We start from the raw sequence: 14,825 nt of genomic DNA on the forward strand, positions 1-14,825 counted from the left end.
ATTATAATAATCTGTAAGTTTGTCACTACTGGTGACCCACCTCACATTACATGTAGAACCAGTATAATTTGAAAGGTCTACTCAATATACCTGCCCATCTTCTACACACGAATGTCGTTGTAAATGCCGTATTTAAATAGGTATGTTAATGTGCAGGGCCTTACCTATTTTTAATGCGTCACTGGATACAAACATATTGGGTTTCACTCACAACCCAGCACACAACTCATGAATAAGATATTGTTTCTTTAGTGTCTTGTCTTTCCAAGTGCCACAGAGTGGAAAGAGCAGTACTTCACATCAAGCAAGGTCAGTAGTACAACAGCTCCATCTTTAAAGTAGAATTTTTTTCAGGAACTGTTCCACTGTTCCTCAGAGGTTAGGTACAGTGGTTGTTGATAGGCCAAGCTTTTCCTGCTTGTATGGAACTCACAGTTTGCTTAAAATTTTTGAAAGTTATTCAATCCTAAACAGAGGGATGACCCATAGTAGTGACAACGAAAATGATGAGCAGAGTGATGACGGACTAGAAAACCCGAAGGAGAACCAGAAGAAGAGACAGAAGAGAGAAAAGCATGTGTCTTTCCCCCCTGATGAACAGATCGTATCTGGCTTTGCAGAGCACAGGAACTCTGCCAGAAAGGGTAAGCTACTGTTTAACTACGCAGGCTGACTGATAAATTCTTGGCTTAAGGTCGAAGGCATAAAAGTTACTTTACACAGTTATTTTTCAACATAATCCCCTCCTACATTTACACACTCAGTCGAGTGTTCAAGGACCATATGGATCCTGTCTTTGTAGAAGTCAGCATCTTCGACCCCCAGAAAGTGACCAGACTTCCAGGACAGCGGCCATCTTCCTGGCTTCCTCTTGCCGTGTTTGAGTTCAGCACCTGGCTGTAAGAAGTGAACCCCCCCCCGAGCTGTGTCACTCATCTCTTTCTAACTTAGGCCACAATCATATCAATCAGCCCTTATATGTCTCCTATGAAGAAGATAAAGAGCTATCAAGATGCCCTCATTAATATTGAGATAATATTTGTGTCCCATATCGCCTGCTGTCTTAATAGCAAAATAGAATCTGTTTATTTCAATTTTGAGTTCTGAATTCTGGAGTTGTATTCTTTTTTTAAAAGTCCAGTGTATAAGATTTAGGTGAAAGGGAACTATTGGCAGAAATTTAATGTAGAATAATTCTCATGATGTTTTCACTAGTTCATTTCATCTAAATTGTATGAATTGTAGTTTTCTTTACCCCAGAAAAGACCCTTTATATTTAAATACTTTATATTTACATTGAGGGGGTCCTCTCTGCCAAGGCCACCATTTTACATTAGTCCAGACTGGACAAACTAAACACCTTTTGAGTTTTATGACAAGTAGAGGCTACCATAGGTTCTTTTTCATGTTTGGAAGGAGAGGGTGAGGTGAGTGGTGTTCAGCTGCAACATTCAACTTCAACACCAGATATCACAAAATTCTACACACTGTACCTTTGAGCTTATATTCAACATAACACCATAATATCTCCATGAAATACTGAAAAAAAAATGTGTATTAACAGTTGCTGCCATCTTCCCCATTGAACAATACCTACATCACCAGTCATAATAGTTTTGCATTGACCATGGTTAACAATTATGGTATATAAGGCCCATTGAAAGTTGTGCAGAGGCCTGCTCTATTTAATCTGACTGTTGTCTGTGTTTCTTTCTTCTGTGCACATGTAAACTATTAATATGGATCATTGTTTCATAAATATGGTCACATTACTTTATTTCTCCTTATTTTAATATCCAAGGATACGTAAAGATCAAAACGTCTCCCACATCTGGAATTCACCATCCCATAAGGCTGTGGTAGATAAATCGAACTGTCTAATTGGTTGATTTATCGTTATACAGACATTCACGTCTCTGTCGCTTCTTACTGACGACCATCTTTCCTGTAGTGCACACACACACAGACAGTTCACCGTATGGCATTTCTGTGCCTCATAAGCACTTCTGAATAGTTGCTGGTGGCACACTGGGATAGGCAGACATCAAAGCAGTGACTGATTGTATTCTTGTATTTCAGATGACAGCTGCATCACCTTGACAGAGGTAATGGCAGCCTACCAGCAGAGCTGCATCAGACACCAGGTCCAACCAAGACCACACATCGTGCAACAGCTCCAGGTACACTTCTTCACATATCAACACTAGTTTTGTATGTCTCAGTCATACTACATGAGGCGTTTGCTTTTGATGATTTACTGTTGATTAGTTAGTTTCTGTAGGTTGTGCGTAGTCGGTTTCTTTATTTGTGTGTTACTATAAGTCACTTTTTGTTGTCTCAACTTAAAACCACCACAAGGCGCGGTAGGTTTGAGTTTATTCCAGTTGGAGAAGTCTGGTCTGTTTCAAATTACAAATTATTTTAAAAATTGTGCATCTTCTTTCCTTTCTCTTGACTCATCTCTTAGGTGCCACAACAACAGGCACATTCTGTATTTGGCTCCAATAAAATCAAACATGTTTAAAAAAGGTCCTGCAGTGCCAGACTAAAGTGCCAGACCAAAAAAATCCTCAATCTGAAGGTTTAAACTCCAACAAAGAGGGAAACTGCTCCAGCAAATTGAAATATTGTTTTAAAAAGTATACGACCCCGGTCCTCAGTGCAACATCAGCAATTCTGCTCAGAAAATACCTGTACCATGCAATGATATTATAGTACTCCAGAAAGGATCAATATCAACTCTATAAGCTGGTGCAAGACCAAGACAAATGAAACACTCACCCCCTGCATTATGTCAGCGTACACTGAGTCAGACAGCAAACTCTTTTATTTTGACTTGAAAAAGCATTTTCATGCCCAGTACCAGTAGAAGCTTGCTGACACATACACAATAAACACTGGCCACCAATACTATATATGTAGGCACAGTATGTACAGACATATTAAAATGCCCTGCATAATTAGAACCATCAGCTTCCATCAGGCTTATTTCTGCAGAGCACTAACACAATCTTCACTACAAATAACATTCAAAGTGACAACAGCACTGCATGGAAAAAATCAGTCTCATCAATCATTGCAAAAAGACTACTGTGTTGGCACCTGGGGTGCAATGGCACATGTATTGTTTGTTACAGGATTTTCAGTTTAGTAACTGACTGTCTTTGATTTAATATCAGTGTACTTAATAGTTTGATTCGATTGATACAAATTATTCATATTGTTTTATTATTTTGGGGAGTATTTCGTATTGTCAGTAGATAGGCCGCAGCCTAAATAGAAAAATCTAACATAAACAGCATCAACAACAATCAATACTTGATATGTGTTTCACAATAAGGGTTAGAGTCATTGTAGTAATTTTCTTTAAAGACCTGTCTCATTGTTATCCACCAGTCCTTTATTAGCCTCCAGCATTCCCAGATTTCATTCCATCAAAACCTCTAGAACATAGAACATAAGAACATAGTTATAGTATGTTTCATAATAGTTTCTACTCCTCACATCTACTCCAATGGAAAATTGTTTGTGGTCAGCTTTCCAATTTGCTTCAATAGAATTCGAACAAATGATCGACTGTGTCTTGAAACTAAATCTTTGCACGGCAGTACAGTGAGAACTTGTCCATTGATTGCTTATTTTGTATTAGGGTTACAAACACATGACCATAGCACTTACATACATACATTTTTCTGCCACTTACCCTCGCCAATAAAATACACTCACTTATTCTCTCTTAGCCAAACACAGTCTGCCATTTATAATTCATTTTATGTACATACTTACTTTACTTGGACCACCATGTTAAAGCATGCTGCTTAATACCAACCCCCACCCCTCTGCATAAATTTAACTTGAGATCAAGGGGAATTATTTGTGGAAAATTAGAGACTTAGCAGTGCTTACATTAAGCATACAGCCAGCGTATTATCTCTGAGGTGCTAATGAACCCAGTTGCATTGGAAACGAATGTAGGTGGTCCTCCTGAAAGAGTAAAATATGTATGGTTAAACATTAGCTAAGAGGGGCAATATTTAGACCAAAAGGGCTTCATCTGAATGAATTCATAATAAGACGAGGCAAAACGAAAAGATGAATGCCTAAAGAGCAAATTTATTAAATTAGGTATTTTCAGGCAAGGGGCAATTCCCCTGAGGACCAGTACTGAAGACTATTTAAAGCTTTTTTTATTGCACGCTTGGGCCCCTTTGCATTCCTTTGAAATGTTGTTAGTGGATAAAGCAGTATTGCTGTTGGTGACATTTTCATAGTGGTAAACAATAATAGGCTGGAGCCAGCGGGGTCTGAGGCTACTATGCTTAAACCTTTACTGATTTCACTGTGCAAACTGTGAAGTCTGTGTGTTTCTGTTTGTTTCACTCTGTGATTATAAAGGTAATTGGGATGATCAAGCTGAGAGTCGACACAACTGCTTCGGCACCAAGGAAGAGTTTAACTGCAGGGATTTATAATCAGATTGAGGAATGACTGTGAAACACATTAGGAGCTAATGTCATATTGTCAACTTCCCTTGGGAAGAAGGGGCATTTCGCATTTGATTGATCAATTATTATTTCAATTATGATTTAATAAAATCAACCATGTTAAAACCAAACAGCATACTCTGCTATGATAAAATAAAAGTAAATGTCAGGAAACAGAGATTATAACATGGACTGGATTTCAAAGGTTTCAAAGGTTTTATTTGTCATCTGCACAACAGATACAGCGTACATGTTGGCAATGACAATCTTAAATCCCAGGCACCTCAAGCAACTCAACATGCAAGTGTCATAAAATAAGAGTAACTAAAAATACAAATAACTTACACTAGTGCAAATGAAACAATAAGTACAAATGTCAGTACTAGTGCAAAAAATTAAACATTATAAGGTGCAAAAAAATAAAATAAAACATTATAATAAAATAATAAAACATTATAAGGTGCTAAAATGAAATATATACATGTCAGGATTTAGCAGCAGCTATGGGGAGGTATGGACAGATATGGATTATTGCACTCATTATATTTTTAAATTGGTTGGAAATATGATGAATAGAAATGATAATGAAAGAATTAAAATTATTGTAAACTAAATAAATAAATATCGATTTTGCTTATGAATAATATAATGTGTAAATAAACATGTTGTTTTAAACAGATGTAGTGACTTTCCCAGAGCTCAGGAGTTCAGCAGTCTTACAGCCTGTGGGATAAAACTGTCCCTGAGTCTGGTGGTCTTGGTCCGGATGCTGCGGTACCGTCTGCCAGATGGCAGCAGAGAGAACAGTTTGTTGCTGGGTTGATGGGGGTCTTTCAGTATCCTGTAAGCCTTCTTCCTACAACGCTGGGTGTAGAGGTCCTCCATGGATGGTAACTCCGTCCTGGTGATGTGCTGAGCAGTTTTCACCACCCTCTGTAGAGTCTTACGGTTGAGGGCGGTGCATCTGCCGTACCAGGCCGTGATGCATCCGGTCAGGATACTCTTGATGGTGCATCTGTAGAAGTTGCAGAGTATCCTGGAGTCCATGTTGAACCTCTACAGCCTGCGGAGGAAGAAGAGCCGCTGACGAGCTGTCTTTGTGATGACTCTGGTGTGGGGGTCCATGTCAGGTCCATGTCAGGTCCTCAGTGATGTGAACCCTGAGGAACCTGAAGCTGCTGACTCTCTCCACAGGAGTCCCGTCGATGGTGATGGTCCGTCTCTCTGCTTCTTCCTGTAATCCACAATCATCTCCTTGGTTTTGCTGACGTTGAGATGGAGGTTGTTGTCCTGGCACCAAGATGTCAGGGCTCTGACCTCCTCTCTGTAGGCCGTCTCGTCGCCATCTGTGATCAGGCCGATGATGGTGGTGTCGTCAGCAAACTTGATGATGGTGTTGGAGCTGTATGTGGCCACGCAGTCATGCGTGAACAGGGAGTAGAGGAGAGGGCTGAGCACGCAACCCTGGGGGGCTCCGGTGTTGAGGGTCCGGCTGGAGGATGTGATGTTCCCCATCCGCACTGCCTGGCGTCTGCCCGTCAGGAAGTTCAGGATCCAATCACAGAGGGCGCTGTTGAGCCTGAGGTCCCTGAGCTTGATGACGAGCTTGGAGGGCACAATAGTGTTCAATGCTGAACTGTAGTCAATGAACAGCATCCTCACATACGTGTTCCTCTGGTCCAGGTGGGAGAGGGCAGTGTGGAGGGTGAGGGTGATGGCGTCGGCTGTGGACCTGTTCTCCCTGTAAGCAAACTGCAGGGGGTCCAGTGAGTTGGGGAGGGAGGAGGTGATGAACTGTTTGACTAACCGCTCAAAGCACTTCATGATGATGGGGGTGAGTGCAACTGGGCGTTAGTCGTTGAGGCAGTTGGTTTTTGTCTTTTTAGGTACAGGAATGATGGTGGACTCTTTGAGACAAGTGGGGACTATAGACAGGAGCAGTGACTTGTTGAAGATGTCTGTGAACACCTCTGCCAGCTGAACTGCACACACCTTGAGAGCACGGCCAGGGATGCCGTCAGGCCCAGGAGCCCTATGTGTGTTGATCTTTTTTAGGGATCTGCACACATCTGCACTGGTTAGAACCAGGGGTCAGGGGCAGGGATCCTGAGCCTTCTGTACCTCGACAGCCGGGGGTCTCTCAAAGCGTGCATAAAATATGTTCAGTTCATCTGGGAGAGATGCACACACTTCTCTGCAGCACTTGTTGCTCTTTTATAGTCTGTTATAGTTTTTAGTCCAGACCACATGTTTCTAGTGTTGGAGCCCTTGTAGTCAGACTCCACTTTGTTCTTATAATGTCTTTTAGCACTGCTAATAGCTCTCCGGAGCGCATACCTGGAGTTCCTGTATTCATCCAAATCACCGGCGCTGTGCGTGACAGCCCGAGCTTTGAGTTTGGCTCGGACCTCGCCATTTATCCAGGGCTTCTGATTTGGGAATGTTCGTACAGTAATCCGCGGCACGACGTCATCGATGCATTTGCTGATGTAGCAAATGGCCGCGTCTGTGTGTGTGTTTATGTCCTCCTCCTCAAACACACACCACTCCGTGGTCCTGAAGCAGTGTTGGAGAGCAGAGTCTGACTGCTCGGTCCAGCGCTGGACTGTCCGTGTCACAGGTCGGTCTCTTTTCAGTCTCTGCCGGTAAACGGGGAGCAGGAGAAGAGATACGTGGTCCGACTTGCCAAAGGGGGGGCGGGGGAGGGCTTTGTATCCATAGCGAAAAGGAGAGTAAACATGGTCCAGTGTATTTCCACCGCACGTGGGGCAGCTGATGTGCTGGATTTATCATCATGTGAGCAAAACATTATATAGTATTTAAATATTATTTTCTTTTTGTTTGTAATCTATTAGTACATTGTTTAAGCAAACTTCTCTTCATTTTTGGTAAATATTTTTAGCATAGAAATATTGAAAACATTTGTCAACTTTTTTCTGCCCAACTCAGATTCAACTTCCATATTTCCTCTGTATAGTGTACTCATCTGCTCCACAAATCCAGGTGAACTATTTATGCTGTATTAATTATGATCGCAAGAATCATTTTGTGTGGAGTTGAATATACAGACTGGCTCAGTCATCATTCTAATGTCCTGAGGTTTATTTATTGACTTGCAGTTTACAGATAAAACAAAAATTTGTTTCTCAGCTTCAAGTGAAGAATTTTCCAATCCTCCAAACACAAAGGGATTCTAAATCAAGCAAGGTTTGACTCTGAAATTGTATTCGTCCATGATGTTTGGAGAATAAGCTTGGAATTAGTTGCATGTTGGCAAATCTTCTAATGAACAGCTTAGTGCTTGTTTCCCTTGCAGATTATTCAGTTGAGTGGACTGAAGAGAAATCAATTACCACAACTTAACTTTCATTATTTATCCTACAGCTAAGGAAAAATGGCCTTACATGACAATGCACCATTCTTAAATTCATGCGGTCAGATTCATATCCTAAAAATATTATTTCCCCGGGATAAATCCCTCCAAGGAGGAGGGGGGAGGAGGGCGAGAAAAAAGAGAATCCCTCCTGAAATGAAAAGACAAGAGAAAATGGGTTTTTACAGACCACCGCTGCTTTCTCAGCTCTTTTGATTAGCATTAATGTTGCACTGCAGAAGTCTGCTGGCACAACTGTCTCCTTACACACACATGCACACAAAGACGTACACACACACACACACACACGCACACACACACACACACTTCTACAGAGAGAGAAAGCTATATCTGTCCCTGCTTGTGTAATTGTAAAGGGAACACTTTTTTCTTTTAAATTAAATGCATGCTGATTGTTATTGCATCCCCCACACCACCACCCTCTGTGTGTGGAATAGTCAGCAGCGAGGTAAATGTCGCTAAGTAAGTGCCACATTATTTTCCTTGGTGGTTGTTAGCAGGTTTTGCATGCAAAATAAAAGCAGAGCAAGGAGGAGGAGGAGGAGGTGTGTTCCTACATGTCTGAATGTGAGGGCTTATCAGGAAACAGCGGAGGGACTGGACATATGTCGCTCCTCTCATTACAGGCCGAGACGTGTAACGGGGCGCTTAGTGGTGCATTTGAAATGGTGTACAGTGGCAGCTGTGAAGATCACATGAAAAAAAATAGAGAAGCAGGGAGGATGGGTCGCAATGAGGATCACCAAGGACCTGATGCTGACACAGTGCCGCCTGTCATTGAGACGGCCACCAATACACACACACACACACACACACACACACACACACACATACACTATAGTAGCCATGAATGCTTGATTCAAAACACTCCGACTCCATTGTAGTTTTATAGAATCTTGCTTAAATGCTGTTTGGGAAACAGCATGCATAACTGAAAAAGGATAAAACCTTGTAGTCTATTTTACATTCTCTGCCTCTAATTGAATTGAAGCAGGAGCAGTTAAAGTGAAAGGCAAGTGTGATGCTCTATTAGGCTGAATTGAATTTGCATGGTCGGGTGGCCGCACAAGTAATATGAGTGCTTTAGTAAGTAGGATAATATTACAGACTTGGGCTCGGTGACGGTTCACACTGGAGGCTCTCTGACCAGTATTATCACATTTCCTCATCATACATCAAACAGAGAAAGCATCTTTACATCATAATTATATAATTATGTGAATAATGTTCCCATTTTAATTTTAAAATGTTTGTTGATTGTCCCCTCTTTACTGTGTCAGGTTTTGTGGTGGTCATAGTCCTCAATATTGTGTCTTGGAATTTGGGGGTTGTGGACAAGTTTACATCACTTCTTGAAGTTTGTTAATTACTTGGGAACAGTGTGTGTGTTCACCTTGGGGACCTTTTTAAAAAATTCTAAAATTATAGAATATCCCTGCAGCAGAGGTGCAGAGGTAAATATAAATGTACATGTTCACATTTAAATAATGCATTACAAGTGATTAACACTTGAATATGTTTCATGTGATTTGATTACTTCACATGTTTTTGTAAGCTTCCTGTCCTATATTTGGTCCAAAAATACAGAAATTATAGAAACTGAGTTCCTTTGCATATGACTTGTGTTGCTTGGTTACTCATAATATGCCCTGGCGTCAGCCTATATATTTGTGGTCTTTGCTATAATCCTTTTAGTGTATATGATTATTTGAAAGACTGAAATGGAGTGACCAAATTAAATGTTTGTGCCAGTGAAAATGCTCTGTCAATGTGAGACTCCCAGAATCCCTCAACATAGGCATCCACCATCAAACAGCACAGTGAGGAAATGTGAAAATGTGAAATTAAGTCATCACACACAATCAGAAGTGGGGGTTAATTAAGATGGTAATGTTTCAATGATCATTTTGATAAATATTATTGTAAATGTTTTCTTTACACAATCTGTATCAAATTCTAAACCAGCACTGTCACCCATCTCTCTGTGTTCTTTTTCTCCTACGCTCCAAACACACAGATCTGACATGACTAGCTGAGGCTCTTCACACATGCGCACACACACAAATGTGTACATTATTTTTTAAATGAATAATTTAAGGAGACAGTGTATTTTACACAAAGTGACATTAATTAAGTTGCTAAATGCCCGCTATTATGTATTTCAAAAGCAATGCGGAAGAACAAAATCAGTGACAGTTGCAAATACTGTGAAAGTAAATTAATATTTTATGTATGTTTTAAGATCTCTCTTTTTAAATGATAAATTATGTTACAAATTTTGTCTCTGCTCTTTCACACTGCAGCTTTAATTGCTAATTGTTAAGAGCGAATGAATATATTTGCATATTAATTAACTCCCAATTTACATTTTTAATTTGCTGCCTTCTAAGGGTGTTAGATAAAAGGTTGTGTTATTTTAAATAATTTATCCTTTATTGTAGAAAAGATGCTGAAAGGAAAATGTGGGTGTGAATTTTAACCCATAACATCTTCGAAAATGAAAGTGCATGCTGAAAATATATGCATTGCTACCCTACACCTTCACACACACACATATATATATACATACATATATATATATATATATATATATACACACACACTAAATTTATATGTGTTTGTGTGTGTGTGTGTGTGTGTGTGTGTATTTATGTACATTCATATTTTGTCAATTAATTAAATAGGATAAGGAGAGAAATTGTGCCTCAAAGAGTTTTTAATACAAAGCCAGCGGGAGAGGCAGAGCAGCTGTGGACGGCTGAGTGAAGAATAGTGAATGCACCAGAGATGACTTCTGTGGAAGTCAAGTTTGGAAACCAGATCCCTTTCTCTCTGTCTCTTCCTACTGCCTGCATGTGTCTCGGAGAGAGAGAGAGAGAGAGAGAGAGAGAGAGAGAGAGAGTGAGAGGGAATGCTTTTCTTTTTAACACTCCGTTTTGTCCTCCCTCCCTCCTGACACATCAATTGATTTGGCAGCCGGCGCCTTCAGTTTCCGTCTTTCACCACGAGGCAGTAGCGAGCGGAGAGGGAATGAACAAGTTCAGAAATTCATTAAGATGAAAAACAGCTGCCACTGTAGTATTTCTTGTGAGGACAAAGTGCTGCGTGTGTTTCTTTTTCTACGTGTGTGTGTCTGTGTGTGTGTGTGTGAAAAAATCATATGGGTAGCAAGCCAGTTGCTTCCACATTCTTACTGAGCATCGTTCATTGGCTCTGTGCCACAAACAAACCAGTCCCACAAGCAGTCAGCAGCCGGACACACACTCTCATTTCTTTTTCCTTTTATAGTTGTTGCTTTGACAGACAAAAAAATCAGAGATGACCAAAATGCAAACAAAGTCACAAAGTTTAATCAACCAAGTTATGACCGACCAATGTCCTCACTCTAGCTGGAGGTTTTATTGTCTAAAGGTGATGCAGTAGATGAATTTAATGAAAAATAAAGGATAAAAAAATGTAAGGAGATTTGCAGAATATAAAGGATATTGAATTTTAGTTTGTTTTTATTTAATTAAATTGAAAATTTAAGCAAACACAAATGAGATAGACAATCTATCTATGTGTGTGTGTGTGTGTGTGTGTGTGTGTGTGTCCTAAATATTGGGGAAATTCAACAACCTCTACCAATTACACACCAGCCTCTTTTATACATACACAGTGCAATTTACTTCCCGTTGATCTGTCATTCTTTCAACGGGAGCACATTATGGCCGCTGTCCTTTTCTCTCCCGCCTTGCTCCGCTCTCTGCAGCACTAGAGCCGAGCAAGGAAATCCTTCCAAATTCTTTTGTACTACCCGTGTCCCTCTGAACAATGAATCATATTTAGCAACGACAGAGGAAGCAAGGTGCAGCTCGGAAATATGAAGGCGGCAATTCAGCGAGCCAGCCAAGATGAGTCAGTGTAGGAGAGGCGGTTAGAATGCCAGTGTGTCACTGACACACTTCCAGCACCTGAAGCAGAAGTGGAAAACACCATTTGAAAAAAAATAAGCAAAAGGTAAATTTAGGGGGAATAAAAAATGGTATGTAGAGTCTGACATTATATGCATTTATTCAAATGTTGCTAGATCCTGACTGATGCTTAGGTGTATGCATGTAACATTTTTGCAACTGAGCCCTCCCACATTAAACCAATGGACAAAAACAGCAAATGTGTTGACATCAGACCCATCATTCACCGTAGTAACTCACACTTAAAGTATAGATAAGTTTAGGTTGCCGAGGCATTGACTGAAGCATTCCCCAGCTGAAGCTTCCTCTAAAGCTTCCTCACACAACTTTAGTTTAAAAATTGAATCTCTAATTAGAAATCATTTGAGGTTTATCAGTTGTTGACCTCTACCTTTTATTGATATGTCATCGATAAAAAGGAATATTTCTAATACATTATTTTATTTGTACATGGAGACAATGACATTCAAGAGGAGTCTTCTTTGTGTCAGAGATGGAGCCTGCTTTTTTTAATAAAAAGCCAAAGTTTATCAGCTTAATATATTTTAGCTAAAACCCAGTCACAATTATCCCAGTTACAGAATCTCACTATCTATAAATCTCTATATGTTAAAAAGCCCTTGCTCTCTACTGCTTGTCTGTAAAAAAAACTACAACAAATCAGTGTTTTCCACCATATGCACAAATCTGCCACCTCCAGTGATTGATGCAGTCAAATTAGATGTATGTAGAACAGTGGCTCTGGCAAATGAACACATCAACTGATGACCAGCTGTTTCTAATTATTATACACTGGTTAATTAGGACGCCATGTCACCATCAACGGCGGCGGTAAACTGTGTGAAATTTATAATTCATGCTTTGGTGTCCAATAAGCCTCCCTGATCAAACCACTTCAGTGTGGCATGGATGGAGAGGCCGTGCAGAAAGAGACCATGAGTGTGGATGATGCACTGTTGTTGCCAAATCTGTGTGTGTGTGTGTGTGTGTGTGTGTGTGCGCGCGCGCATGTGTGTTCACGCCTTTCACTCACACCTCCTGCTCATACCCCTCTCCCTGTCTCTCTCTCAGCAGGGTGTATGTGTAGGTGGCAGTGTGAAATGTCTGGATCTCAAAGGTAAGCTGAATGCCTCGCTCCATCATTATTAAATATGATTGAGGACTTTATGTGACATGAAACACTGAATTCTTTTGTTATGTTTCTCATCTTTCAGAAGTGTACTTAGAACAAAATGTAATAACAGACCAAAATATCTCAATAATTTATTCATTATTAATTAGCCATTACTTTACTCTGCTTTGATAATACTTTATTAACCCACAAATAAATCCAAAATAAATGTAAATAAATAAACCTAATCCTATAGCTCAAATTCAAGACAGAATTCAAATCCAGCACGACCCCACATAAAACAAAAGCTAATCTTTGTTCAAATCCAACTCCTGAATACAATCTTATGCTAGACTGACTTTGATCATACGCTTAACTAAACCTAAATCTTGTATCACTCGTATACTTAAACCCAAACTGTTCTTGCATGTAACTGAACTAAATTAAATCCCATATCTGTATCCTACTCCTGAATTGGTTGTAGCACCAATTTTAAGATGAAGATAATAGTTAAAATTTGACTTAAACTCCAATTCAAAAATCTTAACAACAATCTAAATCCCCTAATCCTAAACTAATATCAATTATAGCACTCACGTTGAGATAAACTAAACCTTGATCAAATATTACACATTTAAATACACAACATTAGAAGTGCTAACACTGTGTCTCTGTGTAAAGTGTTCTCATACCTCTTGTTAAATATGTTACATCCAGTACATATTGTGGATACTATCATCAGAAATTCTCTTCCTGTAAAACCGTTAGTATTTTGATGACTCATCCTGCACTCAGGATGGTTTCTTCCCATCATATAAAATGTGATTTGACCATTAGCTTGTGGATAGCAATATCTAATCGAATAAACCCTTGAAAACAAAGAATGTGGTTGAGCTTTATTTTGGACCATTATTGATTTCATTACAATAAAACAAATCCCTCCTTAAATCCTGACCCTGAATACAACTTTATGTGTCCATTATGATAACATATCACATATCAGTATATCACTAATACAACTAATCTATGGTTAAAATCTTAATCCACACCCAAATCTTAATCCTTAACTAAATCTAATGGGAGCTCTTCAATTAAATTTCACCTAACCCAGTTCAAACATAAATCTTAAACCAAAATTGGTTTCACTCCTCACATTAAACTCAACGTAATCCTAGCATAAGTACAAACCCTAATTCTGAATAAAAAAATACAAAATCTAAACCCAAGTCCTGACTCTAAACTAAATTGAAATGTTGGCCTCAAAACCAAATTAATCATTAAAATATGAAATGCAGTTCAAATCCATATGCTATAGTTAAGAAAAGAAGTTTGTAGCCCAATTTCACTAAAAGTTTTGTCTCAGTGGCTTATCCGTGTCGAATCCGATGAGGACAAACTTTCCAAAGAAACCTTTGATCCAAAAATGGATGAGAGCTCAGGAAAGGAAATAGATGTGTGTACAATAACATTGTAATATTTTAAAAGTATGGACAATTATGAAAATGGATTTTAAATAGTACAACGTATTATAAACTATTGATCTTAAATCAATGTACAATCTAATATAAAAATGAGAGAATACATTCAACACACACAGTCCTGACAGAACTGAACATAAGAAGAAGAGGATTTATTTATTTCTATTTATTTATTTACTTCTTACTTGTTAAAACCAGTTGGATGAAATGTTATTTGAAAACAGTTTACTGAATTTTGACTATAGAATACACATTCTTAGTCTAAAGTTTTTCCTTCTCTAAGAGGAGGCCAAAATGTTTTAGTCACCTAACACCTGACTGAAAATGAAAAGGGTCCTGTTGTCCAAATATGATTAAAAATAACATGAACTATTAACTATTTTTTACATTACAAATACAAGAGCT

General features: G+C 39.2%; 1 protein-coding gene across 1 annotated transcript in view; it reads left to right on the forward strand.

The window, feature by feature from the left end:
- Positions 1 to 123: 123 nt before the first annotated feature.
- The window catches only part of LOC109639547 (protein phosphatase 1 regulatory subunit 37), a 67,603-nt gene continuing 52,901 nt past the window's right edge, over positions 124 to 14,825 (forward strand). The window contains exons 1-4 of the mRNA XM_069535698.1: positions 124 to 140; positions 343 to 644; positions 2,080 to 2,180; positions 12,903 to 12,948. Coding sequence (XP_069391799.1) covers positions 124 to 140; positions 343 to 644; positions 2,080 to 2,180; positions 12,903 to 12,948 — 466 coding nt within the window. The remainder of the gene's footprint in view (positions 141 to 342; positions 645 to 2,079; positions 2,181 to 12,902; positions 12,949 to 14,825) is intronic.

Source organism: Paralichthys olivaceus, chromosome 12 (assembly GCF_024713975.1).
Source record: "Paralichthys olivaceus isolate ysfri-2021 chromosome 12, ASM2471397v2, whole genome shotgun sequence".
Lineage (NCBI taxonomy): Eukaryota > Metazoa > Chordata > Actinopteri > Pleuronectiformes > Paralichthyidae > Paralichthys > Paralichthys olivaceus.